This window comes from Sciurus vulgaris, assembly GCF_902686455.1.
Source record: "Sciurus vulgaris genome assembly, chromosome: 2".
In the NCBI taxonomy this organism is placed as follows: Eukaryota; Metazoa; Chordata; class Mammalia; order Rodentia; family Sciuridae; genus Sciurus; species Sciurus vulgaris.
The window spans coordinates 4,179,147-4,206,840 of record NC_136462.1 but is presented as its reverse complement, the minus strand read 5'-3'; the positions used below and the strand labels follow the sequence as shown (position 1 = coordinate 4,206,840).

The window sequence follows — 27,694 nt, the reverse complement described above, 5'->3', positions numbered from 1 at the left end:
GTTTTAGTTGTAGGTGGACACAATACCTTTATTTTATTTTTATGTGATGCTGAGGATTGAACCCAGGGCCTCACGCATGCTAGGTGAGCGTTCTACCACTAATCCATGAACCCTGCCCCCAAAATGTATTTTTTTAATGATCAAATTACATGCTGTGTACAAAAGCCTCACTTCAGATTCAAAGACACAAATAGGTTGCAGATGGAAGAATGGAGAGAGATATCACATGCAGGGTTGGGGAGGTGACTTAGAGGCCTTGGGTTCAACCCCAGTACCACAAAAAGATCCTCACAAAAAAATAGAACTAATAATTCAGCAAGGTAGAGTAAAGTCAGCACACAAAATTATTTTTAAACACTAATAATGAACAATCTGAGAAGGAAATTTTAAAAATTTCACTTAAAATAGCATCATCAACAAGAATAAGATACCTAGGAATTAAAGGAGGTAACAGTTGTACACAATGAAAACTAATAAAACATAGCCAAAAAGAAGAAGATATAAGTAAATGGAAACTTAACCTCTGTTCCTGGATTGCAGGACTTAATAGTATTAAGATTTCCATATTAGTCAAAGTGATCTAGAAATACAGTACAATTGCTGTGAAATCTCAACATTGTTTGCAGAAATAGAAAAACCTGTTCTAAAATTCACATGAATTCTCAAGAGTCCCCTAATATCCTAAATAATTGTGAAAAAGAAGAACAAAGCTAGAGATCTCACTCTGAATTCATAAATTATTATGCTATAGTAGTCAAAAGACAGTATGGTATTGGTATATAGATAGACATCACTGAGTCAGGAGGATCATAAATTTGAGGCCAGCCTTAGCAACTTAGTGAGATCCTGTCTCAAAATGAAAATTGTTAAAAAGGGCTGTGGATGTGGCTCAGTGCTAGAGCTCCCCTGACTTCCCAAAATGGTAGACATATATACCAATGAAATGAATAGATGGCCCTGAAATAAACTCATTTATGGCCAAATAATTTTTGATAAGGGTAGAATACAGCTCAATGGGGCAAGGACAGTCTTTTCCACAAATGGTGCTAGCAATACTCAATGTAAACCCTCACCTAATACCACATTCAAACGTGAAGTGGGCTAAGGGCTTCAGCATCAGACCTGAAACAAATTGGAAGAAGGCCTAGTGCGAAGCTTTACACTGAGTTTGGTGATGATTTCTTGGATATGACATGAAAGGCACAAGCAACAAGAAGAATTTTAAGAAGGTAAGCACATGGACAACAAGCACATGAAAAGATCTTCAGTATCACTAATCATTAGGGAAATACAAATCAGAACTATAGTGGGATACCACCTCACCCCCATTAGGACATCTACTACCAAAAAACCAAAATAGACAAAAACCAAGGAGGAAATAACAGGGTTGGCCAGGATGTGAGGAATCGGAACCCTGTGCATTGTTAGTGTGACAGGTGCTTTAGAAAACAGTGTGGTGGGGCTGAGGCTGCGGCGCAGTGGTAGAGCACTTACCTAGTATGCATGAGGTTCTGGGTTCGATTCTCAGCACCACATAACAAATGAATAAAGTAAAGGCCTATCAACATCTACAAAAATATTTTTAAAAAACAGTATAATGGCTCTTCAAGACATTAGGAATAGAATTACATATGATTCAGCAATTCTATGTGGCTATAATGCAGTAGAAAGGAGAGCAGGATTTCAGAGGTATCTGTACAAACACGTTCACAGCATTATTCACAGGAGCTAACAGGGGTGAGATGAATGGATAAGCCAAGTGTGGTATTACACACAAGGGAATATTATTTGGCCTTAAAAAGGAAAGTAATTCTGCTGGGTGCAGTGGCACATGCCTGTAATCCCAGCAACGTGGGAGGCTGAGGCAGGAGGATCCTAAGTTCAAAGCCAGCCTTAGCAACTTAGTGAAACCCTGTCTCAAAATACAAATATAAAAAAACGGCTGAGGATGTGGCTCAGTGGTTATGTGCCCCTGGGTTCAATCCCTGGTACCAGAAGAAGAAAAAAAAAAAAAAAAAATTTCTGATGCATGCTGTAGCATATATAATGAATCTGGAGGACATTGTGTGACATGAAATAAGCCTGTCAGGAAAAGGCAAACCTTGGGTGATTCTACATAGTGAGATCCTTGCAAGGCAGCTGTGAGGACCAGGCATGGAGGGAGCACATCTGTGTCGAATAGGCTTCCGTTGCATGGGGTGAAAGGATGCTGGAGCTGGAAGTGGGCAGTGTTCGTGCAACGTCATGCGTGTAGTGAAACGTGCACTTAAAGATGATGGTTATGGTGATTTTAGTTTCTGTGTATTTTAACATAATAAAAAATTAGGGTCAGGACCTTAGAAAGGAAAAGGTGTTTAACAGACTTAATCGTCTTTCTAACTTTCATACATTTCTAATCAGGAATACCTGGGCTGAAGGTATTGGTGTGTTTTCCTTCTTTTGCATTTTAAAGCCCATCTGCTCAGATTCTGTTGTGGCGTCTCCTTCTCTAGGGGAAAACAGAATCTATCACTGCAGTGAAGCTGCTGAGCTGCTTTGATGACCTTGTGGCGGCAGGCACAGCCTCTGGGAGGGTTGCGGTTTTTCAACTTGTGTCTTCGTTGCCAGGGAGAAATAAACAGGTAGGCTCATAAGTTTAGCATTTCTTCATTTCTTGGCAAATTCCTCGTGGATTTTAAAATTAGAAATCTTCATCTGCCTAGAAAATGTATGCTCAGAAAAGCATAACTTCGTGCTGTTTGTAGGTAACATTTTTGTCCCTACTTGGACACTTGGCACAAAGTATATATGCGTAGCTACTTTCACTTTTGCTTAATTCTCTCGGTGTTCTCTATGGGTTTTGAAGGTGGACGGAGAGATGGAACCTTGTGTAGGTTATAAGTGGTAAAGCAGGCTGGGAAAACCAGCTCCCAAATAAATAGTGGTGCTGTCCGTGTAGACCAATCACAACATTTATTATTTCTTTTCCTGGTGTGTATTTTTATTGTTTATTCATAGCTTCGGAGGTTTGATGTCACTGGTATTCACAAAAATAGCATTACTGCTCTGGCTTGGAGCCCCAATGGAATGAAATTGTTCTCTGGAGATGACAAAGGGAAAATTGTCTATTCTTCTCTGGATCTAGACCAGGTAAATTTATTTTCATAAATGTCATTGGCTCTTGCCTTCTTATACTTGGAATGATTATAATTGTATTTTAACTAGTTAGCTTATATTCTTGATTATAGTCCCTTGATAATCTCAATTGTTATTTGTCACATTTTCTTTCATGGACTTTACCAGTGAGCTCCTACTTCTGTGACTGAAGAGTTGGCCTGCTGGAACAGTCACTCTGTTTTATTTTTAAGTGACACACAGATAGTATCTGTATTTGTGGGATTCTGTGAGATGTCTGGATAAGCATCCAGCGTGCTCGCACACTAGTCTTCCAAAACTCACCGCGACTACCAGTGAGACATTCACTGTGTTCATTCTACTGTTTGTTTCTGACCACTTAGGAAAAAAAAACTGTTGTCATTCCCTGTTCCTTGAAAGCAGAAGTGACAGGAAGCTCTGTCCAGTCATAGCTGTGAACAAAGTTAGTGTTCCCGTGGGTAGAGAGCTTACCTGGCCTGTGAGGTGACCTCAGGTGGGAGGAGATGCCCAGGAAGGGAGAGGGGTGGGACAGCAGGTGCTCTGCCCAACTCACCTTTGTCACAAGGGTGCCTGGAGCTGTTGCGGTCTCATCCTGTGGAGCCATAACCAGCAGCGGGGCACAAGCCCAGGCCTGGGTCTCATAGGTAGGTTCACATCTCTTCCAACCCAGGATCTTCTCCAGAGGCCAGTGGCCTGTGTTCTGTCTTGTCCTGGGTCTGCCAGCTAGACTGTCCTACGTGGTGCTATTGTCCTTTCCTTTTCTCATTTGTAGCCTTCATTCCCAGTGCTGAATTCCCAGAAGTCACCACTTACCTTCTGAGTGACTTTCAGCCCCTCTGATCCAGGACTGACCTAGTAGTTCTTAAGCTTTCTGGTCTCAGAACCTCTATGCTCTTAGAAGACTACCCAAAGAACTTTCTTTTGTATGGGTTACATATATCAAGTATACCACATTAGAATTTGAAACTGAGAAATTGAAAAGCTTTTATTAACTATATTTTGAAATAATAATAAAGTCTATATTATAATTTAGCCTATATTGTAAATTTGTTATTTAGTTTAACATAAATAACATTTTTGTGAATATAAGTATAATTTCAAAACTAATGAGAAAGTTGCTTTCTATTTTTATACATTTCTTAAATATCTGGCTTTTTATTATAAGGCGGTCGATTCTTTATTCAATCTGCTGCCATTGGGTTGGGGTATATAAAGAAAATCCAACCTCAAACAGATATGTAGTAGGAAATGGAAGGAGTATTTTGATAGCTTTTCAGATAATTGTGGATATTCTTCTTTAATAATATCCACAAATTAACAAATAGTTCCCTTAAAGGTTATAATTACAAATGACCATGATAGTTTTTTTAAATATTAGTTAAAGTATGGTATCTGAAACCACAGGGGTGAATTTTTCACATTTTGTTACTTTAAAACCTAGAAGTCTATCTTGCACGTCACTGGATATTTTAACCACATGCCTGGTTTTGTAGTATCATGTGTTGGTCACTTTGGAAATAGTGATTCACAGGCTAATGTGAATGAATCTTCCAAATGTCGACACATTTTATTATATAATATCAAAAAGGCACCTTTGTTAATGTTACTATCAATCTGATCAGAAAAGTCTTCAGCTGTAGAGACTCGACTAGTTCACAGAGACAGGTGCAGATAGTCTCATCTACACTTGAAAGAAGTAAATACTATCACTTGTTCTCTGAAGTGACAGCCTTACTTTTGTTTTTTAAAAGAAAATGTCTTCCAACACCCAAGTGCGAATGGCTATAGTGTTTGAAGTAGAAACATGTTCTGTGAGACAGGCGTTTGGTCCACCTCCCAGCTCCAGCTGTGGCACAGGTGCTCTCCTTCCAGGGAACCGTGGTTCTTCAGTATGCACAAGCAGTGCCCCTGTGCCTCCCATCTGTCACATCCAGTGCAAAGGTGCCTGTCCCTAAGGGTCAAGACTCAGTGAGATTTGTGCTTTTCTGCATCCGAGAGGTTGATCTCAGTGCAGTGGGTGCTTCACGGGAGTGCACAGTGCTGAAGGGTACAGTAATGCTGGTGGGGATTGGTGCCTCTGCCTTGCTGTGGGCCGAGGTTCCAGGTGGCTGTCCCCACTGTGCTCCTGCACCATCAGTAGAAAGGCGTAGCGTCTTAGTCTGCTGTGAACACGGGTCTGGCCTGGCAGAGCCTTGAGAGGGTCCCACTTTGAGAACTGCTGCTCTGTGGAAGCATGTTTTGTTAAGTTTGGTCCTTTCCTTTTGCCACCACCATGGACGCTGCCCTCATCTTCCACTGCTTGTGCCTGTGGGCAGATTAGTGAGGAACTGAGAGAAGGCCACCATGCCCCACAAGTCAGTAAGTGAAAAAATTGACCATAAGCACACTGAAAAAAATTTTAGGGTACAAATCCTTCATGAAACTTGCAAAGAACAACGTAAGAGACTGCATGGTTTTGTACAATACAGTATAATTCAGTCCCATCACAAGCTAAATTGAAAACTGAAAATCTTCATTCTAACTAATTTCACATGAAAGAATCTGCCTGCAAAGTCCTGTTTGCGGGGTAATGGAAATTTCTCCGTCTAGATAGTGGTGGTGTTCACGCTACTATGGATTTGTCAAAATTCATAGCATTATATACATAAAAATGGCAAATTTTATTATATGTAAATTTGACCTATTAAACTGTCTCCTGCCTCTGCTGACTCACAGAGGTCTGTGATGTTGTGGCAGCGTCTCAGGCAAACTGGAATTGCTCTTAGAGAAGCAGACTTTTGATACCACAAAATATAGATTGTTAGCAATAAAATGCCTTCTAGAATTCTACTGTGTGTTGGTAGGAAGTGCCTTCTTATATTAATACCATCTTATGTATTTACTGCCATTTTAACTTCTTTCTAGCCTCCTGTTTGCCATGTTCCTTTCAGCTGTGCAGGACATGCTGTCCTGGGTTGCTTTACATCGAGCTTTGTAGAGGGGAAGTGTCATAGGAGAGCTGATGGTTGTCACAGTAATGTTATAGGAAGTCCCATTCCATTGTGCTTTGTGATAGAATAAATAAAACCATAGTGTGACATCTTATGTTTAGATCTTCATGGGTTCTTCTTTGAGTATTTTCAGAAAACATTTTAGGAGAAATTCTGCCAATTTTAAAATGCCGCTTGTCAAACTTGAGGTCACTGTTAGTGTGATTTCTTTCGCATTGGGAAGGACTCTTCTGAATTCTGTTACAGTGGGTGACACTGACTGGAGAGACCTGCTAGGTGTCACTGTGAGGTGTAGGCTGACCTGAGTGCAGCTGTGGGAGGGTGCTCAGTCCTTGAGGGAGGCCCTGCCGGCCCAGCACTGAGCGCAGGTTTGCTGGACCCCGCAGGGCACCTGCAGTTCACAACTGGTACTGGAGGAGCCGTCCTCCGTGGTGCAGCTGGACTACAGCCAGAAGGTGCTGCTTGTCTCCACCATGCAGAGAAGCCTGCTCTTCTACACGGAAGAGAAGTCCGTCAGGCAGATCGGAACACAGGCAAGGAGAAGGTGAGTCTCACCAGACACGACTTGCTGACAGTGTGGGGCCTTGCAACAGAGTGGCCTTAAGGTCTCTTCAACTTCCTGTTTGCAGATGTGGGCCAGCAGTGCTCGACTTGGGGTTTTGTGTGATTCCTGGTGGCCCAGATCTGCCTAGGACACTTTGTCTGAGTGAGACAGGAGGAGGGACTCTTTCTGGGGAGCTGCAGTAACTTGTAGGCTCAGCCACCCTGCCTTAGGGGCCAGGTCTCAGGGTGATGTGGTCTGAGTCTGCCCTTGCCCTGGCTCCCCTACAATCCCAAGCATTCAGCTCATGTTTACTGAGCACCCTGTGCACCTGCTGCTGGTGCACTGTGTGATGACAGGCTCAGGTTGACCCAGTAAGCAGGAGGATGGCAGTGTGTCTTCATGAAAACTGAGACAGAGGGGGCTTGCTGACAGTCCCGCTAACTGCGGTGGGGCAGCAGCGTCCAGGTGCCGCAGGAGTTTAAACAGGCTCTCCCCAGCCTGGGGTCAGGGAAGACTTCCTGTAGGCCTGCAGCCTTCATGATGAGTGTGCTTAGCCAAGTAGGACAGCACTCCAGGCCGATTGTCCCTCCTTTGACTGGTCAGCCAGAGGAAGGATGCAGCCCAAGTCACTGCACCACACCAGATGTGGAAAAAGAGGATGGCACAGGACTGTGAGCTGCGTTCACCTTCCCACCCTAGCCCAGAGCAGCCCGGAACCAGTTTGCTTGGGGTAGAAGGGGAAGGGGAGAAAGAGCAGAGGAGCTGGCCTTTCCTCACCATGAGAAGAAGGGCATGGGAAGCCAAATGGGGTGGGGCAGAGGCATTGGCACAGGCAGGGTGTTGCCTGGCTAGTGGGAGTTGGAGGACTGCCCCCCCTTACGTCTCCCTTTCCTCTTCCTCAGTGAAGGGGTATCGGGGTAGGGAGGCAGTCAGCCAGGGAACAGAAGGAGGCTTTGAAACTGGCCCTGAGGAGCTGGGCAGGAGAATGGCAGGCCTTGTGAGAGCCCCAGGACTGGTGGTGACATCGGCGATGTGCTGCCCGGAGGGCCGGGTGAGGTCAGCGGGCGTGGCCAGCTCGTGGGCCATTCACAGCCACGTCCTGTGCTTCGCAGCAGCACAGTGGAGGGCGGTCCTCTTTTCTGCATGGTGGCCCTTCAGCTTTGAGACACGCTCGTTCCTCCCCTTCAGCTCGTTTTCCATGCTGAATACCGTCTTCATCCACCCAGCTGGCCGCTGTGTAGCAGTGATCCCTACTGGTCCTGGGCCCTTGGGGGAATGTAACCCTGTAGGTCTGTCTGGGTTCTGCTCCTTCCTGTGCCAGGACCCTTCTCTTCTGCCTGCTGCTTGGTCCTGGCCCACCTGCCAGTGTCTTCCTGCCACTGTGTCCTAGAAGGATGGCAGACAAAGAGATTTCACGTTGGTCATGTGCCCAGCAGACTTTCCTGATAAGTGGTCAGGTCTTTTGGCTTCACTGACTGAAGGTGTGTTCTGTGCCAGACACTCATCCAGGATGGAGAAACAAGGGATATGTCCCCTTTGCAGAGGGGATGGTGTTTTTTTGAAGGTTGGAGAAGTGGAGACAACGGGTAAATGCGGGAGTCTCTGCCTCTTGGGTCTTCAAGGCTTGTCTTTCTGTTGTTTGCTGTCTTAGATGTTAGTCACAAAGGGCAGTGGCCTTGCCTGTTCCAGAAGCAATGCTTCATTCAGCAGGTGTTGGGAATGGCTGCTGTACAGGCAGCAGGCAGAAGTGGGGCTGTGAGTAAGACTCCGTGAGGACCAGCCTCTGCCCCAAACATGCTGGCAAAGATAGTCCCATCAGGAGATGTGAATAGGGCCAGAGAAAATGCTCCGAAGGATGGCAGCAGGGTCGAGCCTCAGAGCATCACCAGGGCGAGAGGGTGCTTCCTGTGGATGGATGGACTGGCAGGAAGGGCCCACACGGGGTGGTGACATTTGAGCTGAAGCCTAAAACACAGGGAAAGCTGATGGGAGTTCAGGGAGCAGCAGGTGCCAGGGCTGGGTCGGGCTGGAGCAGCTGTGGAAGAGTGAGTGGGATGGGCACTGGCATCAAATGAGGCTGGAAGGCAGGTGTGGAGGGGCTTGTGGAGGGGCTGCTGTCATTGTAGTTTACTGTAGGTATCCCAGAAAGCAATGGTGGACATCAGGCAGGAGAATGACCATCAGAGCTGTGTTCAGAACTCACACCCTTTCTATGCGGGAACTGACTGGAGACAGGCCAGAGGGGAACAGTGAGCAGGACTCCTGGAGCAGGGGTGGAGGCTGCTCAGGGGTGGTCCTCATGAAGAGGAGAGGGTAGATGGAGGGAGATGTGGTTTGGAACAGGGCTGGACAATAGGTGGGATGTAGTGGGCAAGGGGAAGAAAAGAGTGAAGAAAGATTTCTAAGCCCTGGCCAAAGCAATTAGACAATTGGAAAGACTGTTAACAACCCAGGAAGATGGGCAGACTGGGCCCAAGGTCTAGACATCACCAGTTCCATTTTGGACATATTAAGTAGGCCTGTGGGAATAGCAGTGAGGAGTTCCAAGAAAGGTCTGGAGCCAGGGAAGAGGTCTCATCTGCAGAGCTGAGAGTCCTCAGGTATGGGCGAATGGCCATCACTCAGTACAGGGTGGAGGTTCCCCTCAGAGGTGCTCATTCATCCAGCATTGAAGACTTGTTGCTTCTTGGGCAGGGACGTACCTGTAAACACAGCAAAGCAATCTAACCTCAGCCTGCATTCCTGTGTTCTGCAGTAATAGACCGGGGTGCAGAACCAGAGAGGAGGGATCAGTGACATGTGGTCTTCAGGTAGAAAGGCTGGAGAGCCCTCTGAGTTGATTCCTGAAAAAATGAGGGAACAGCCCTGAGAAGAGCTGGAGGAGAAGCCCGCAGGCAGAGGGCCCTGTGTGAGGGACCAAAGAGCAACAGGGCGGTGGTGAGGGGAGGACCCGACCCCCGACTCCATGGGCTCTGCTCAGGGGCTGCTTCACTGCACTGTGCTGGGCAGTCAGGAGGGGCTTCAACTGGTGGATGCACCAGAGGGGGCAAGAGTGGGCGGCATCTTGGGCCAGCTTGGGCTCCTGGTGTTCTCATGTGATAGGGCTCACAGGCAGGCTGGGAGAGGTGGCAGGAATGCTTCCAAGGCAGAGGTTCTGGGGAGTCAGAGAAATCTGTTAGAGGAGACTCCTGGATTTGTGACCTGAGCACTTGAGTAGTTGGAGATGCCATTTGTTGACATGGGGAAGCCTGGCAGCGACGAGGTTGCATCAGGAGGTGGGAGAGATCCCCTAGTCTCCTTTGGGCACGTGGTGTCCTCCTACTGCCAGTACAGAGTGGAGTGGGCTCTCACCTGGGAAAGTGCAAGGCCTGGGGTTCTGGTGGGTGCTCCACTCTTTCCCATCAGGGAGAGGAAGCTCAGAAGAGACCAGGAGTCAGGGTCAGGGAGTGAGGCATTGAGGTCACAGCGGGTATCTGCCAGGCCCTGCCCCCAGGCCCCTGTCAAGTGGAGAAAGGCCTTTTGGTTTGGCATTATGGAGGTCATGTGTGACCTCCCTCTAAGGCAGGGCTGAGGCATTAGAGGGGTCAAAGAGGAGTGGGCCCTGAGCACAGCCAGCTTTCTGGAGGAGTTCTTCTATACCAGTGAACAAAGGTAGGTGCTGCCATTGACTAACATGTGACCAGTGAGATTTTGTTTGTTTCATGTTTTGCGGTGCTCAGGATTGAACCTAGGGCACTGTGTGTGCTAGGCAAGTACTCTGCCACGAGCTGCTTCCCCAGCCCTGACCTGTGAGTTTTCAACCATGGACTGTGAAGAAGCATGTGGGAGTGTGACCTGGGAAGGACAGGTGCAGGACAGAGGTGGGCCTTGGCCTCAGGGGGCCCTCTTATGGGCAGCAGTGGAGTGGTTGCTGGAAATCAGGCCATGGAAGTTCTAGAGCAAGGGTGGGGCAGCATCATAAATTACGGATAACATTAAAAAACTTTTTATGGTTAGATTTTATTAATTGGAAGATACATCACATATTAACATGACCCTTAAAGAGCACTAAAGATACTTTTTTAAAGTCATCAGTGATTTTTATGGAAATCATTTCCACCAAAATTAAGAAACTGTTAGTTTTTTTGTTTGTTTAAGAATTTAGACCTTAAAAATTGAGGTTTTAGCTGGGTGTGGTGGCATATTCCCATAATTCCAGTAACTCATGAGGCAAGGCAGGAGGATCACAAGTTCAAAGCCAGCCTCAGCAACTTAGTGAGACCCTAAGAAACTGAGCAAGACTGTGTCAAAATAAAACATAAAAAGGGCTGGGGATGTGCCTCCATAGTTAAGTGCCCCTGGGTTTAATCCCTGGCTAAAACAAAACAAAACAAAACAAAACAAAAAAAAAAAAAAACGTTTTAGCTGGTGCCATGGCACATACCTAAATCCCAATGGCTTGCACTTGCAAGTCTGAGACAGGAGGATCCCAAGTTCAAGGCCAGCCTCAGCTATTTAGTGAGGCCCTGACCAACTTATTAAGACCCTATCTCAAAATAGAAAACAAAAAGGACGAGGGATGTGACTCAAGAGTAAATACCCGACTGGGGCTCCGGCGGCTGCCCGGGGGGGGGGGGAGTGGCGGGGAGAACTGTGTGGACTCGGGACACCGGGGCCTGCCCTGAGGAGGAGGAGAGGAGCGTGGCCACTTGGATTCGGAGAGACTGCGCCAGAGCTGCAGGCGGTTGCCAGAGGAGAAGCCGCGCGGCGAGCTGTTTGGAATCAGAACGACGCTTCTGAGCACCGGGGCCTGCCCTGAGGACGAGGAGGAAGAGGAGCGGCCGCTTGGATTCGGGTGACTATACGGGAACTACAGGCGGTTGCCAGAGAAGGGGCTGCGTGGCGAGCTGTTTGGACCCTGACCACTTCTGAACCCCGGGGCCTGCCCGGAGGAGTAGGAGAAGGAGGAGAAGGAGCGCGGCGGGTCCTTTGGACTCGCAGTGACTGCATTGGCGCTCCGGGCGGCTGCTCGGAGGAGGGGGCGAGTGGTGAGTTGTTTGGTCTTGGAGTGACGGCTCCTGATCGCGGGGGGGCTGCCTGGAGGAGAGGCGTGGTGGGACGCTTGGTCTTGAGGGACCGCGCCAGGGCTCCGGGCGGTTGCCCGGAGGACCCGTGCAGCGGGTCGCGTGGATTCAGAGCCACTCAGAGGGACTGCTCCTGAACACCCGGGGGGTTATCTGGAGAAGGAGGAGGAACGGGCAGGGTCACTTCGACTCGGAGTGATTGATTGCCCCGGGCTACGGGTGGTTGGTGGGAGGAGGAGGCACGAAGTGAGTTTCTTGGACTCCTAGTGACCGCACCAGCATACTGGGCGGCTGTCTGGAGGAAGAGGCCTGTGGCGGGTCTCTGGGACTCAGAGCGATTGTTCGGGGCCACAGGTGGCTGCTCAGAGGAGGGGCCACGCAGCCAGGCGATTAGGTGCAGAACAGGGTCCCAGGATCTAGGAGGCTTCTTGGTGGAAGAGCCGCACAGAGACAGGCTTAGGGCAGAGCGAAGGTTCCAGGCCTATGGGCAAATTCTCTGAGGAGGGGCAGCCTAAGGAGATTCATCTGCGAAGGGTGAGGCTCCCAGGCCCAGGAGGTAGCGCCGGGCCCCTGGAAACTTTGCAGAGGAAGGCAGCCCAGCCCAGGCAGTAGCTGTAAATTGAGGGGAACCTCTAGGAGGAAACTGACCAGCAAGACCTCCCCACCGGGTGAGTCTTCCCTGCTGGGTGAGGTTTCCCACAAGGACGGTAAAACCAGAGACTCAGGCCCAAACAGGCCTTGCCTCAGCCCACAGCCTAGGTCCCCTTTGGATGACCATTGGTCAACAAGTGGAGGCACCTCTGCCCACTAGCAGGGAATATACCCCACCTGAAGGCCACCACTCCTAGAGAGGCAGCTTCCTTGTGGAGCACCGCATTATCAACTTCCTCCAAGACTTCAGCCTACTGAAGGCTAAGAGGGGATATATATAGAAATCTTCAGGGTCATTGTAAATCAACAGAGGAAATCTGCAATATCTCAGCGGTCCACTGATATCTGAACAACATGAGAAAACAAGGAAAGAAAATGCTGCAAACAAATCTAGATGTTACATCAATAAAACCCAATGACAGCATGGCAGAAGAAATGACAGAAAAGGAGTTCAGAATGTACATAATTAAAATGATCAGAGAAGCAAACGAGGAGATGAAAGAGCAAATGCAAGCATTGAATGATGAGATGAAAGAGCAAATGCAAGCATTGATTGATCGCACCAATCGACAGTTAAAAGAGCAAATACAGGAAGCAAAAGATCATTTCAATAAAGAGTTAGAGATATGGAAAAAAAAACAAACAGAAATCCTTGACATGAAGGAAACAATAAACCAAATTAAGAACTCCATAGAAAGCATATCCAATAGGATAGAACACCTGGAAGACAGAACCTCAGACATTGAAGACAAAATATTTAACCTTGAAAACAAAGCTGAACAAACAGAGAAGATGGTAAGAAATCATGAACAGAATCTACAAGAACTATGGGATATCATGAAAAGGCCAAATTTAAGAATTATTGGGATTGAGGAAGGCCTAGAGAAACAAGCCAAAGGAATGAACAACCTATTCAATGAAATAATATCAGAAAATTTCCCAAATCTGAAGAATGAAATGGAAAATCAAGTTCAAGAGGCTTACAGGACTCCAAATACACAAAATTACAACAGACCCACACCAAGGCACATTATAATGAAAATACCTAACATACAAAATAAAGACAGAATTTTAAAGGCTGTGAGAGAAAAGAACCAAATTACATTCAGGGGGAAACCAATACGCATATCAGCAGATTTTTCAATCCAGACCCTAAAAGCTAGAAGGTCCTGGAACAACATTTTTCAAGCCCTGAAAGAAAATGGATGCCAACCAAGAATCTTATACCCAGCAAAACTTACCTTCAAATTTGACGATGAAATAAAATCCTTCCATGATAAACAAAAGCTAAAAGAATTTACAAAAAGAAAGCCAGCATTACAGAACATTCTCAACAAAATATTCCATGAGGAAGAGATGAAAAACAAAGAAGCAAATCAGCAAAGGGAGGAATTATCCTAAAGGAATTGTCAAATAAAGGAGGAAACAAGTTGTGTCAAACAAATAAATAAACAAAATTTTAAAAATGAACCAAATGACCGGGAAACCAAATCATTTCTCTATAATAACCCTGAACGTTAATGGCCTGAATTCATCAATCAAAAGACATAGACTGGCAGACTGGATTAAAAAGAAAGATCCAACAATATGTTGCCTGCAAGAGACTCACCTCATAGAAAAAGATACCCATAGATTAAAGGTGAAAGGATGGGGAAAAACATACCATGCACATGGACTCAGCAAAAAAGCTGGAGTATCCATCCTCATTTCCGATAATGTGGACTTCAAGCCAAAGTTAGTCAGAAGGGATAAAGAAGGTCATTTCATACTGCTTAAGGGAAGCATAAATCAGCAAGATATAACAATCATAAACATCTATGCCCCAAACAGTGGCTCATCTATGTATGTCAAACAAATCCTTCTCAATTTCAGAAACCAAATAGACCACAACACAATAATACTAGGTGATTTTAACACGCCGCTCTCACCACTGGACAGATCTTCCAGACAAAAATTGAGCAAAGAAACCATAGATCTCAACAACACAATCAATAATTTAGACTTAACGGACATTTATAGAATATTCCATCCAACCAAGAGTGAATACACTTTCTTCTCAGCAGCACATGGATCCTTCTCTAAAATAGACCATATATTATGCCACAAAGCTAATGTTAGCAAATACAAGAAGATAGAGACACTAGCATGTATTCTATCAGATCATAATGGATTGAAGTTAGAAATAAATGAAAGAGTAAAACACAGAAACTATTCCAACATCTGGAGATTAAACAATATGCTATTATATGATGAATGGATAACAGAAGATATTAGGAAGGAAATTAAAAAATTCTTAGAGGTAAATGAGAACAAAGAAACATCATATCAAAACCTCTGGGACACTATGAAAGCAGTACTTAGAGGGAAATTTATTTCATGGAGCGCATTTAATAAGAGAAGTAAAACTCAACAAATAAACAACCTAACACTACAGCTCAAAGCCTTAGAAAAAGAAGAACAGAACAGCACCAAAAGTAGTAGAAGACAGGAAATTGTTAAACTCAGAGCTGAAATCAATGAAATTGAAACAAAAGAAACAATACAAAAAATTGACAAAATAAATAGTTGGTTCTTCGAAAAAATAAACAAAATTGATAAACCTTTAGCCACACTAACAAAGAGAAGACGAGAGAAAACCCAAATCACTAAAATTCGGAATGAACAAGGAAATATCACTACAGACAGGATGGAAATACAAAACATAATTAGAAGCTATTTTGAAAATCTATACTCCAACAAAATAGAAAATTTCGAAGACATCAACAGGTTTCTAGAGACATATGAATTGCCTAAACTGAATGAGGAGGACATAAACAATTTAAATAGACCAATTTCAAGTACTGAAATAGAAGAAGTCATCAAAAGCCTACCAACAAAGAAAAGTCCGGGACCAGATGGGTTCTCAGCCGAGTTCTACAAAACCTTTAAAGAAGAGCTCATTCCAATACTTCTCAAAGTATTCCATAAAATAGAAGAGGAGGGAACCCTCCCAGACTCATTCTATGAAGCCAATATCACACTGATACCTAAACCAGACAGAGACTCATCAAGGAAAGAAAATTTCAGACCAATATCCTTAATGAACATCGACGCAAAAATTCTCAACAAAATTTTAGCAAATCGCATACAAAAACATATTAAAAAGATAGTGCACCATGATCAAGTGGGTTTCATCCCAGGGATGCAAGGTTGGTTCAACATCAGGAAATCAATAAACGTAATTCACCATATTAATAGACTTAAAGTCAAGAATCACATGATTATTTCAATAGATGCAGAAAAAGCATTTGATAAAATACAGCACCCCTTCATGCTCAAAACACTAGAAAAAATAGGGATAGTGGGAACATTCCTTAATATTGTAAAGGCCATTTATGCTAAGCCCATGGCTAATATCATTCTAAATGGTGAAAAACTGAAAGCATTCCCCCTAAAAACTGGAACAAGGCAGGGATGCCCTCTTTCACCACTTCTATTCAACATCGTTCTTGAGACTCTGGCCAGAGCAATTAGACAAACCAAAGAAATTAAAGGGATACGAATTGGAAAAGAAGAACTCAAACTATCCCTGTTCGCTGATGACATGATTATATATTTAGAGGAACCTGGAAATTCCACCAGAAAACTCTTAGAACTCATAAGTGATTTCAGTAAAGTAGCAGGTTACAAGATCAATGCCCATAAATCCAACGCATTTTTATACATAAGTGATGAATCTTCAGAAAGAGAAATTAGGAAAACTACCCCATTCACAATAGCCTCGAAAAAAATAAAATACTTGGGAATCAATCTCACAAAAGAGGTGAAAGACCTCTACAATGAGAACTATACAACACTAAAGAAAGAAATTAAAGAACACCTTAGAAGATGGAAAGATCTTCCATGTTCTTGGATAGGAAGAATTAATATTGTCAAAATGGCCATACTACCTAAAGTGCTATACAAATTCAATGCAATTCCAATTAAAATCCCAATTGTGTACCTTACAGAAATAGAGCAAGCAATTATGAAATTCATCTGGAAGAATAAGAAACCCAGAATAGCTAAAGCAATCCTTAGCAGGAAGAGTGAAACAGGGGGTATTGCAATACCAGATCTTCAACTCTACTACAAAGCAATAGTAACAAAAACGGCATGGTATTGGTACCAAAATAGAAAGGTAGATCAATGGTACAGAATAGAGGACACGGACACAAACCCAAATAAATACAATTTTCTCATACTAGACAAAGGGGCCAAAAATATGCAATGGAGAAAAGATAGCCTCTTCAACAAATGGTGCTGGGAGAATTGGAAATCCATATGCAACAGAATGAAACTAAACCCATATCTCTCACCATGCACGAAACTAAACTCAAAATGGATTAAGGACCTCGGAATCAGACCAGAGACCCTGCAGATTATAGAAGAAAAAGTAGGTCCAAATCTTCATCTTGTTGGTCTAGGACCAGACTTCCTTAACAGGACTCCCATAGCACAAGAAATAAAAGCTAGAATCAACCACTGGGATAGATTCAAACTAAAAAGCTTTCTCTCAGCAAAGGAAACTATCAGCAATGCGAAGAAAGAGCCTACAGAGTGGGAGAATATCTTTGCCAATCATACTTCAGATAGAGCACTAATCTCCAGAATCTATAAAGAACTCAAAAAACTCTACTCCAAGAATTCAAACAGTCCAGTCAACAAATGGGCTAAGGAAATGAATAGACACTTCACAGAAGAAGATCTACAAGCAATCAACAAACATATGGAAAAATGTTCAACATCTCTAGTAATAAGAGAAATGCAAATCAAAACCACCCTAAGGTTCCATCTCACCCCAATTAGAATGGCGATTATCAAGAATACGAGCAACAACAGGTGTTGGCGAGGATGTGGGGAGAAAGGTACACTCATACACTGCTGGTGGGGCTGCAAATTAGTGCAGCCACTCTGGAAAGCAGTGTGGAGATTCCTTAGAAAACTTGGAATGGAACCACCATTTGACCCAGCTATCCCACTCCTTGGCCTATACCCAAAGGACTTAAAATCAGCATACTACAGAAATACAGCCACATCAATGTTCATAGCTGCTCAATTCACAATAGCCAGACTGTGGAACCAACCTAGATGCCCTTCAATTGATGAGTGGATAAAGAAACTGTGGTATATATATACTATGGAATATTACTCAGCCATAAAGAATGATAAAATTATGACATTTGCAGGTAAATGGATGAAATTGGAGAATATCATGCTAAGTGAGATAAGCCAATCTCAAAAAGCCAAAGGACGAATGATATCGCTAATAAGTGGAGGTTGACACATAATGGGGGGGAGGGAAGGGTTAGAGTTAGGGTTAGGGAGGGGGGCAAGTATGGAGGAAGGAACTACTGTATAGAGGGTAAAGAGGGGTGGGAGGGGTGGGGGGAAGGGAAAAAAATAACAGAATGAATCAAACAACATTGCTCTATGTAAATTTATGATTACACAAATGGTATGCCTTTACGCCATGTACAAACAGAGAAACAACATGTATCCCATTTGTTTACAATAAAAAAAAAAAAAAAAAAAAAAGAGTAAATACCCCTGGGTTCAATCTTAGGTACCAAAAAAATTGAAATTTAGAACATTGAGGTCTTAGTGTCAAAGTCAGAGTGACAGCAGCAAGTGTGCAGAAGCACGCTGCAGGTTGCTGAGTGACGGGAGTAGGCCAGTTTGCACCTGATCCTGACTGGTGTTCCTGACTTACTGCCTTCTGTCACCTCCCTCACTAGAACCCTCTGCAGGTGTTCACCTAGCCTTCCCCAGAACCTTTCCCATGACCCCTCCCCAGAGTGCCTGCTTTGCCTCCAGCTGCTCTTGGAGACTCAGATAGCACTTCCCAGAGGCTGTCGCGTATTCACTCACAGCCAGCCAGGCCATGTGGCAAGGCCAGGTAAGGAGCTCACCTCTACCCTTGTGTCACCCACAGCACCGCACACAGTGTCTTACACTCAGCAGATCTTTGTTAAGATACATGCTTCAGTTACACAAAGTGAATAAATCAAAACAAGTGATGAGAGATTTAAGAGGTCCTCTAGATAGAAAACATTTAAAAATCAGTTGCCAAGCAGAAATTGGTTTGATGGGAAGGCAGGAGGAAGAGGTAGTGGGTTGCCTCATGAGAATTCCTCTGGAGAACAAACCCAGGTGTCCACGAAAGCTCTGTGGTATCAGAATCTTCTTGGCTAGTCTAACGAGGTTAGTTCCAAAGCTGAACTTGCAGTGTGATCGCCTCTTTGGACTCTATCCAGAGGGGTGTACTTACTGAGGTGCCAGGTACAACCTTCTGCCCAGCTCTGTGAAGTGGAGCCTCTGGGGGTGGAGGGACTGTGCTGCTGTGTACAGGGAGGGTGACATGCTGTGGTGCATCAGGGTACCAAGCAGCTCCTCATGCAAGGGACCTACCATGTCGCAGACATTCTTTGGGGGCTCTAATAGCACAGGTTTCTCATTCAGCCTACACTTCGCTACACTTCTAGAACAAATCTAGAAAGGGCAAACAGCCACAGGCACCACGCAGCTCTTAAGCGTCAGGGCTGGATGTGGAGCTCAGGTCTTGCTCTAAAGCCAGTGCTCTTTCCACTGTCCCAAACCAGAGAACTATTTTTAAGAAAGAATCAGCAAGACTTAGAATTGAGTGGCAGCTCTTAAATTTGAGCTGGTAGAAGTCTGACCATTGACAAAGAAATAGTAAGAGCTCATGGGAATTCAGATTGCAGGGAAGGAGGGTAGTATAGACTGGTGTGATCACATTGAAGAAAGTTCAAAAGTATCTTCCAAACTTCAATATGCTCTTAGTCAACAACACATCAATTTCACTTGAGAAATGTCCTTGACAGACTCTTGTGCCCGGATATGAGGAGGTATGTGCAAAGTGCACTCTTATTCAAAGTAGTTTAAAAAATAAAAGCTGGATGCAAAGGCATACCCCGTAATCTTTTTGGGAGCTGAGGCAAAGGATCCCATGTCCAAGGCCAGCCTCAGCAACTCGGCAAGGCCCTAACAACTTAGTGGGACCGGTCTCAAAAAATAAAAAGGGGCTGGTGGTATAGCTAAGTGGTGGAGCACTGCCTTACATTCAGAGGCCTTGGGTATAATCTCCAGCACTGAAAAAAAAAAAAAGTAAAAATCCAAGCATCCACTAACAAGAGAGTAAATAAGGTATGGAGTGCTATACAGTAGTAAAAGTAAATAAGCTCTATAATGTCAATCAATGATAAACCTTAGGAACATAATGTTAAGTGAAAAAAAAAGCAAGTCATAAAAGTATACAAATGACATCATACTATTTTTTTAAAAAATGAAAGATAATACTAAACTATACAGTACTAAGGGATACATGGACATTTGATTAAACTTTTAATAAAAGCAAGGGAACCATACACCCAAAATTCAGTCTAGTGGTCACAGCTGGGGCAGGAAAGGCAGGAAGGACAGGAACTGTTGGGGGCAGAGCACATCCGTGGTGTGGCCACTTATTTCCTAATTTGGGTGATGGGTTCCTGAGTGGGCATTTTCATTAGACTTCATAAATTTTATCACATGTATTCTTTTCTGAGTGGCAGATGTTGCATAATTTTAAAAAGGAGGCAGGGGAAGCCTAGTTCTCAAAAGGAAATTGGTCCGTCTGATGGGTTTAGAGAAATTCTAAAAGGGCAACAGCATAGATGGGTTGCTATACTTCTAGATATAAAATGTGTTCATCCAGGACATTGTGAAGCCAGACACTGTGGCCACACTTGTAATCCCAGTGACTCAGGAGGCTGAAGCAGGAAGATCTCAAGTTTGAGGCCAGCCACGGCAACTTAGACCCAAAATGAAAAATAGCAGGACCTGAGGATGTTGTTCAGCATTAAAGCACCCTGGGTTCAATCCCTAGTGTCCCCCCATCCAAAAAAAATAAAAGACTTAACAGGACATTGGTGTGATTGCAGCAGTCATGAGTTGGAAGGAATAGATTTCAGAACAAGGAGACCAGGAGTAGTCCTGGGTTTGTTGCCTTCTGACTTGGTTTTATTGTCTTGAAATCAGAAGTTATATTTGCCTCCTGGGGTTGTCATGAGGATTGCATTGGAGATAAAATGCCAGGCACAAGGGGGCCATGGTGGATACTCATTGATGGTTTGCAGAAACCAGGGTGGATACTCAAGGGGAGCATCAATTATTTGGGTTCAGCCAATAAATTCTTGTTGTATTAATATCAGGGGTTGACGTCTCTTACTGCTTTAAATCAGTTCAGTTCATGCCTGGTCTTTTCTTTCTTTTTTTCCTTCTGATTTTAGTACTGGGAAATTTGGTGCTTGTTTTATACCAGGATTGTGTAAGCAGAGCGATCTAACCCTGTTTGCTTCCCGGCCGGGGCTCCGGCTGTGGAAGGCTGATGTCCATGGAACTGTTCAAGCCACGTTCATCCTAAAGGATGTCTTTGCTGGGGGAGTCACACCTTTCGAGCTGTACCCACGTCTGGAATCCTCTGACATGGGAAGATGCAGCTCCCCTGAGAAGCACCTGGGGCTTGTTTCCTGCTTCTTTAGAGAAGGCTGGGTGTTAAGTTGGAATGAGTACAGCATCTACCTTCTGGACACTGTCAACCAGGTATGTGATGGGACCCTCCATGTGTTTGGGGTCAAAAGAGCCAAGAAGATGTTTATCCATGCGGTGTCCTTCCTCTGGCTCTGGGAATAACAAAGGAACACTGTTGAGTGCTTTGATGTTCATGGTCCTGTCCCCTGCCAAGAAATTGTGTTTTGTTGTTTTTTTTAAATTTAAAAACAAATTCAGTTTTTCTTTGTAATCTGTTTGGTCATGCTTCTTCTCCCTCCTCCTCTGCTGGGGCTAAAACCGAGGTGCCCTGCTTGTGCTGCACCACAGGTCATGCCTTCCTACCAAGTCACGGCGAGCACACTCAGAATAACCGTTCCCAGGTCCTTTTCCATTTTTGTTTTGCTTAATGGCATATCTTGGGCAATTTTCTAGCATCATTATTAATTCATAGTAGGAAATAATTTCTGTTTAAATCAGGATGATGAAAGGTCACTATTAGAGACAGATTTAAACAAAGCTGTTTAGTTTCAGTTTCTTCTTGTCCTAAGAACAGACCATTTACCTGGCCTCACTCCCCTTAGTCCCCCTACTCTATACCCAAGACCAGGCCATCCAGCTCACATGTTGAGATCTGCAGGACTCTGGCAGAGTCCCACTAGGAACTTTCTTGATGTTCTTTTTGGTATACATCAGCAGAAAATGAAATCATCTGCTCCCCATTGAAGTCTCCTTAATTACTATTATGCCTGGTAATACTGGTTTGGTAGAAAGAAAAGTGTCCCCAGAGAAGTTTCTAGCCTGGTTCTGCCCGTAACTTGGAATCTCCCATCTGCCTAAGCATGTCTTTCTTATCTGTAAATGGGGCATAGAGGGTATTGGATTGAGGGGCCATCTTCCAGACTTGAATTTCTTTCTTTTTTTTTAATTTGTTTTTTGATGAGGGATATTTCAGGACTTTTTTTTTCTCTTTCTCTAGTTACAAGAACTTTTCTTCTTCCCCTCCTTTTGAACCTATTAATTAGTGGCATTAAGGTACTTTGTAATTGACCATCAGTCCTTTTCATTTCAGCAGTTACCCATTCCTTTACCCAACACACATAATTAACTGCATTTCACAGGCAAGGACATTTTGACGGATGCCAGTGAACAGATGTACCCACAGTCACCCGAGTCTGCACCTCCCCAGAGCTACTTGGTTGAAAGCTTTCAGAAATTAATGTCCTGTTTCGAGCTGAAAATTAGAACTCAGACTTCCTTAAGCCTCCGCAGCCAACTAGTCTCTCATTTACACTATTGGCTGAAAGGCACAGTCTCTAAAGCAGGATGAGATCGGGATGTCCTGTGTGTCACCATCTGTTCTCAGATGGGGGACATCCTTCCTCCCTCTTATATTCATTTAAAGTCATGAATTTCAGTCACACTGGTCTTTCACATAGCCAGACTCACAGCTGGGGGAGCTCGATATGCCAACAGATACTCCAGGAGAGATGTGCTGCTTGGAGGTTTGTACGAAGTGAGCCACCAGGGAGTCTTGGGCATTGCCCAAGAAGATGAGCTGGTCAGAGAACACTTTTTGAAGCGGCATCTGGATAAAATTGGAACTTCCCCAACAGGGTAGGAAAGGAATCTGAGTGGAGAGAAAAGCATGCGTGGGCTGTGGAAGAATGGGGCTAGGGTTTGCATGCATGCTCCATGCTTATGGACACACAGCTGAGGCAGGACAGCCAGGCCATGGATGGCAAAGGCCCCTGCCTTGCCAAGGAGGATGAGCTTCACATTATGAGGAGTGGGAAGCCAGGCAGTCCCAAGGCAAGGTGCCTGAGGTGTAGGAGAGGCTTTTCTGGCTTGGTCATGTCACCTTTATGCTCAGTTGTACAACACTTGGTCACATCTGTCAGATATTCCTGACTGAATTGACTTACCCTTAAGAATTTTCAGCTGGAGATAGGGTGCTGCCTGTAATTCCAGCAACTTGGGAAACTGAGGCAGGAGGATCACAAATTCAAAGCCAGGCTTCAGCAATTTAATTAGGCCCTAAGTAAACTTAGCAAAACCCTGTCTCCAACCAAATGAAATTTTAAAAAGGGCTGGGGACATGGCTCCATAGTTAAGCATCCCTGTGTTCAATCAATCCCCAGTACCACCAAAAAAAAAAAAAAAAAAAAAAAAAAAAAAAAAAATTCAGGAAGTAATAACAAAGGGCATCTATCTCTTGAATTTATGTAGCTTCTTACATATGCTTTTTTATGCTTTGAACCATTACTTTTGTCTAGGTTTGTGATTTTAATTATTTATTTATTTCTGACAGGCTACAATTGCTGGTTTGGAAGGATCTGGTGATATCGTATCTGTTTCCTGCACAGAAAATGAAATATTTTTCTTAAAGGGAGATAGGAACATTATTAGAATTTCGAGCAGGCCTGAAGGACTAGCATCAGTAGGTTCGTATTCCTCATTAAGTGTGCTGTGTGTGATGGGAAGTGCTTCTCTTTGTGGCATGCAGTTTATAGTTATAAAATTGACCATTGTTCTGCCAGTTAAGTCATTGTAACTTTTAAAAAAAATGTTTTTTTAGTTGTTGATGTACAACTGAGAATGGAACCCAGTGCCTCACACATGCTTGGCAAGTGCTCCACCACTGAGCTACAGCCCCAGCCCATGCAACTTTATGTAAAGAAGATGTTTGGAGGCTTCATATGATTCTGAAAATAATGTTCACAGTACTTTTATTAGAAATTAGCTTAGGTCAGACCATCTCACATTGAGAGGCCTTGCCCTCATGGTGTGCAGATAGGAAGGTTGGGTGAGTGAAAAGAAAAAAATCAGAAACCACTGGCTATTCGGGTGTGGTGTCATACACCTGTCACCCCAGCTACTTGGGAGGCTGAGGCTGAAGGATTGCGAGTTCAAGGACAGCCTCAGCAGCTTTGCAAGTGCCTGTCACAAAAAAACTTTTTTAAAGGGCTGGGGATTTAAAAGGATTTAAAAGGGCTAGTACAGGGGTTGGGGAGATAGCTCAATCAGTAGAGTGCTTGCCTTGTAAGCATAAGGCCCTGGGTTCGATCCCCAGCACCCCCAAAAAATAAATAAATAAATAAATAAATAAAAATAAAAGGGCTAGTGGTAGATTGCTTGCCTATCATGTTCAAGGCTCTGAATTCAATGCCCAGTAACACACACCTATGAATTTAGAATTCCTATAATTCTGTGAGTTGCTATAAATTTAGAATTGCTCAGTTCTTCAGTAGGCAGGAACCTTGCTTTCCTCTGTGGCAGCTGGTATTTAGGACTGACAAACTGGAATAAGTACACATCAACCTGGATGATCATTATTGTCTGAATTCTTCTTTCTTAGTGAGAGATGGTCTGGAGATATCAGGATGCGTGGAGCACGCCCACATGCAGTATCCAGAGAAGCCACTGGGGGCTACAGCTTCCCAGACAAGGCTCAGAGGCTCTTCCGTGGCCAGCTCCGTAGCCAGTGAGCCACGGAGCAGGAGTAGTTCACTCAACTCCACTGATAGCAGCCTTGGGCTGCTGGCCCCCGGGCTCCAGGCAGCCTCTGAACCAGGCAAGGGCAACCAGCCCTCCTCGCAGAGGTTCAGTGTCATCAGCTCAGAAGACTTTGAGCAGGAGCTTGTTGTGAAACCTATCAAAGTGAAGAAGAAAAAGAAGAAGAAGAGGACAGGTACTGTCTGTAGCCAAGCACACACCAACTCGTGCAGCACCCTTGGGACAGTCTGACCACACCCTTGGGAATGGGCATATCTCCCTGTGTAGGAATGCTCCTTCTTACTGAACGAGCACTTGCCCACTCAGAAAAGCAGAAAAGGTCTTCAGAAAACAAATGTGTCCTCCCCAGAGGAGTTGAACTGTATAGTATTTCACACATTAGCAAAGAACACGGCATGACTGCAGGCTATGGCAACAGGGCATTGGTCTGGGTGCTCACACCTGCTTAAAGCATCTGGGTTTTGTTCTTCTCCATATTTAAGTTAAAGTGTTGACTTACCATGTTAGACGAGAGCGTCCACACACATGGGTGGAAAGTCATGGAAGTGGGAAGAGGTGTGCTGGTGTGTAGACGGGACATTGTGCCTATGCTCAGCATTGGATGCTGCAAGTGTGGGTTTCCACGTTGAACTTCTTTTTTTTTTTTAAATATTTTTAGTTGTAGATGGACACAATACCTTTATTTTATTTATTTATATATGTTGCTGAGGATTGAACCTAATGCCTCACACGCACAAGGCAAATGCTCTGCCACTGAGCTGCAGGCCCAGCCCACACGTTGAACTTTTTATTGCTGGTGCCTTTTGAGCCTCCCTAACTCAAGATTGCTGCAATATTAAAGAAAAATGTTACCAAATTCCTAAGCATTTTTTTTTTTTTTTTTTGGGTGCTGGGAATCGAACTCAGGGCCTTGTGCTTACAAGGCAAGCACTCTACCGACTGAGCTATCTCCCCAGCCCCTCCTAAGCATTTTAACAATTGTTAAAAAGGTGTGTGAGCAATTTGTGTGACCCAGTTGAACACACACCTCTTTGTTTTCTCCCAACTTTCTACTAAGCATTTCTTAGCCTTCAGAGCTCATTGGTGAGTACAGTATTGTGTCCACATAAAACATCTGGCATTGGGATTATTTGTACTTAAGGGCTTTATTCTTTATTTTTTTAAAAAATATCTTTCGTTGTAGATGGACATTATACCTTTATTTAATTTATTTATATTTATGTAGTGCTAAGGATGGAACCCAGTGCCTCACATGTTCTAGGCAAGTGCCCCAGCCCAAGAGCTTTGTTCTTCACTAACTAAAAATCCTTCAAAAAGGTTTTTTTTTCATTGAGCCAAAAATTTGTTTTGTTAGTAGTCTCTCGCTATCTGTGTAGAGTCGTGACTTATTTTTATGTAGAGTCAAACCTTATTTTGAATGTTCTCATTTTAAATTAGAAGGTGGAAGCAGGAATGCCTGTCACAGTTCCCTTGAATCGACTCCCTGCTCCGAGTGTCCTGGTGACAGTCCCCAGTCCTTGAACACAGACCTGCTGTCCTTGACTTCAAGTTTTCTGGGCAGTAGCGTGGATCAGTTAAGCACAGAGTCTCCTGACCAGGAAAGCAGCCTCAGTGCTGAGGTGAACACTGTCCTGCAGGGAAGTACTGACCCTGAAGCATTTAGTGTCCTGGAAGTGCCTGAGTCTGCCCCTGACGTGCTGGGTGAGGGAAATGACGATAGGGCTGAAGTCCCTCGATGTAACAGTGCACAGGGGACACTTCTGATTAATGGAGTGCTGGACTTGCCCTTGCTTACGAGGGAAGAAGTGGAAGACAGTGAGGTGACAGGACTCAAAGCAGAGCCTGGTCCTATGGACGATGCCCTGAAGCACGAAGAGCCACCCTCCCGAGAACAGGGCAGAGCTGCTGAAGCACCTGAGCTGCAGGCTGTGGAGCCTGAAGCCCCGCTCCTGGACTCACCCACACTGCACTCCACCACCAGCTTGGCCCCACGTGCTGAGCAGTGGCTTCCTGGGACTAGAGCTGATGAAGGCTCTACGGTAGAGGCCAGAAGCAAAGAGCAGGACATCCTAACCTACCCAGGGACCCCTGGCTTCTTCAGCTCACATCCCTGGCATGTCGTCACTGATGATGACACAGATCAGAAAATGACCTCTGCTGAATGTGACATGGGGAATGTGGGAGGACAGTTGACTCCTCTGGTCCCTGCCTTGGTGGCCAGCACCCATGAGCCTTCTCGGGATCAGGCCTTGACATCCAGTGATGAGGAGGATATCTATGCTCATGGGCTCCCATCTTCATCCTCAGAGACAAGTGTGACAGAGCTCAGAGCCAGTCGCTCCCTACAGGACCTGAGACGACCAGGTGCAGATGATGCCACACTGCTCAAGTCAGACCAGGTGTGTGGCACAGGTGGGGGCATGACCACACCTGCTTTTCATCTTGAGGGGATGTGAAAAAAAATTACATTCCTACTGCAAAACCTGCAGGCCAAATATGTTTCTTTTTTTTTTGCTTTCTTTTTTTTTTTTTTTTTTTGGGGGGGAGTTGTTTGCTTGTTTTGCAGTGCTGGGGATCCAGCCCAAGGTCTGGTGCACCCTAAACAAGTGCTCTACCATTGAGCTACGTGCCCCGCCCAGGCCGAAGGTATTTTAAAGGTTGGGTTTGGAGGATTTGCCACAGAGGGACTTCGAATGGCCTGAACTGCTTCTGGCCCTGCTCAGTGACCCACTGCCTACGGAGGCAGCGTCTTGCTGTTCATTCCCACCCAGCGAGGCCAGGGCATCGTGTTCACTGGGTGTTAGCTTGATGACTGTTTTCTGGTGGAGTGGAGCACCTCTGGGAGGTCAGAGATGGGGTGTTCTCTGCAGTCACCTCCAGGGCACCATCACCAAGAACTGCAGCCATTTGCAGAACTGCTTCTACTCCATCTCCAGGCAGTGGCCCCTGTATGCCATGCAGGAACCAGGTGTGGGGTAGTCAGACTCCTGCCTGTCTACAGCCCATGTCATTAGGAGGCACTGATTAACTGCTCTTGGGCATTCAATTTTAAAAAGTGATTTTTTAAAAAAAGTGCTTACTTTCCTTAATAAGTAATCTTTAAAAGCTTTTGGTTTCAGAACTAACATTTTCTACTAACAGTGGCTATGAGGCTGGCAGCTGTTCGCTTAGAGCCATGGGGCCTCTCCCAAGTTCCCAGGTTCTCAGGTACTAGCAGTGTGTGACCATGA

At 44.7% G+C, this 27,694-nt stretch overlaps 1 protein-coding gene across 5 annotated transcripts in view; it reads left to right on the top strand.

Moving 5' to 3' along the window:
- The window catches only part of TECPR2 (tectonin beta-propeller repeat containing 2), a 95,958-nt gene that overhangs the window by 19,831 nt on the left and 48,433 nt on the right, over positions 1–27,694 (top strand). For all 5 annotated transcript variants that reach the window (XM_079130071.1, XM_079130067.1, XM_079130068.1 and 2 more), the window contains 7 exons: positions 2,493–2,621; positions 2,998–3,129; positions 6,512–6,669; positions 20,690–21,002; positions 23,260–23,392; positions 24,307–24,639; positions 25,902–26,863. In XM_079130071.1, coding sequence (XP_078986197.1) covers positions 2,493–2,621; positions 2,998–3,129; positions 6,512–6,669; positions 20,690–21,002; positions 23,260–23,392; positions 24,307–24,639; positions 25,902–26,863 — 2,160 coding nt within the window. The remainder of the gene's footprint in view (positions 1–2,492; positions 2,622–2,997; positions 3,130–6,511; positions 6,670–20,689; positions 21,003–23,259; positions 23,393–24,306; positions 24,640–25,901; positions 26,864–27,694) is intronic.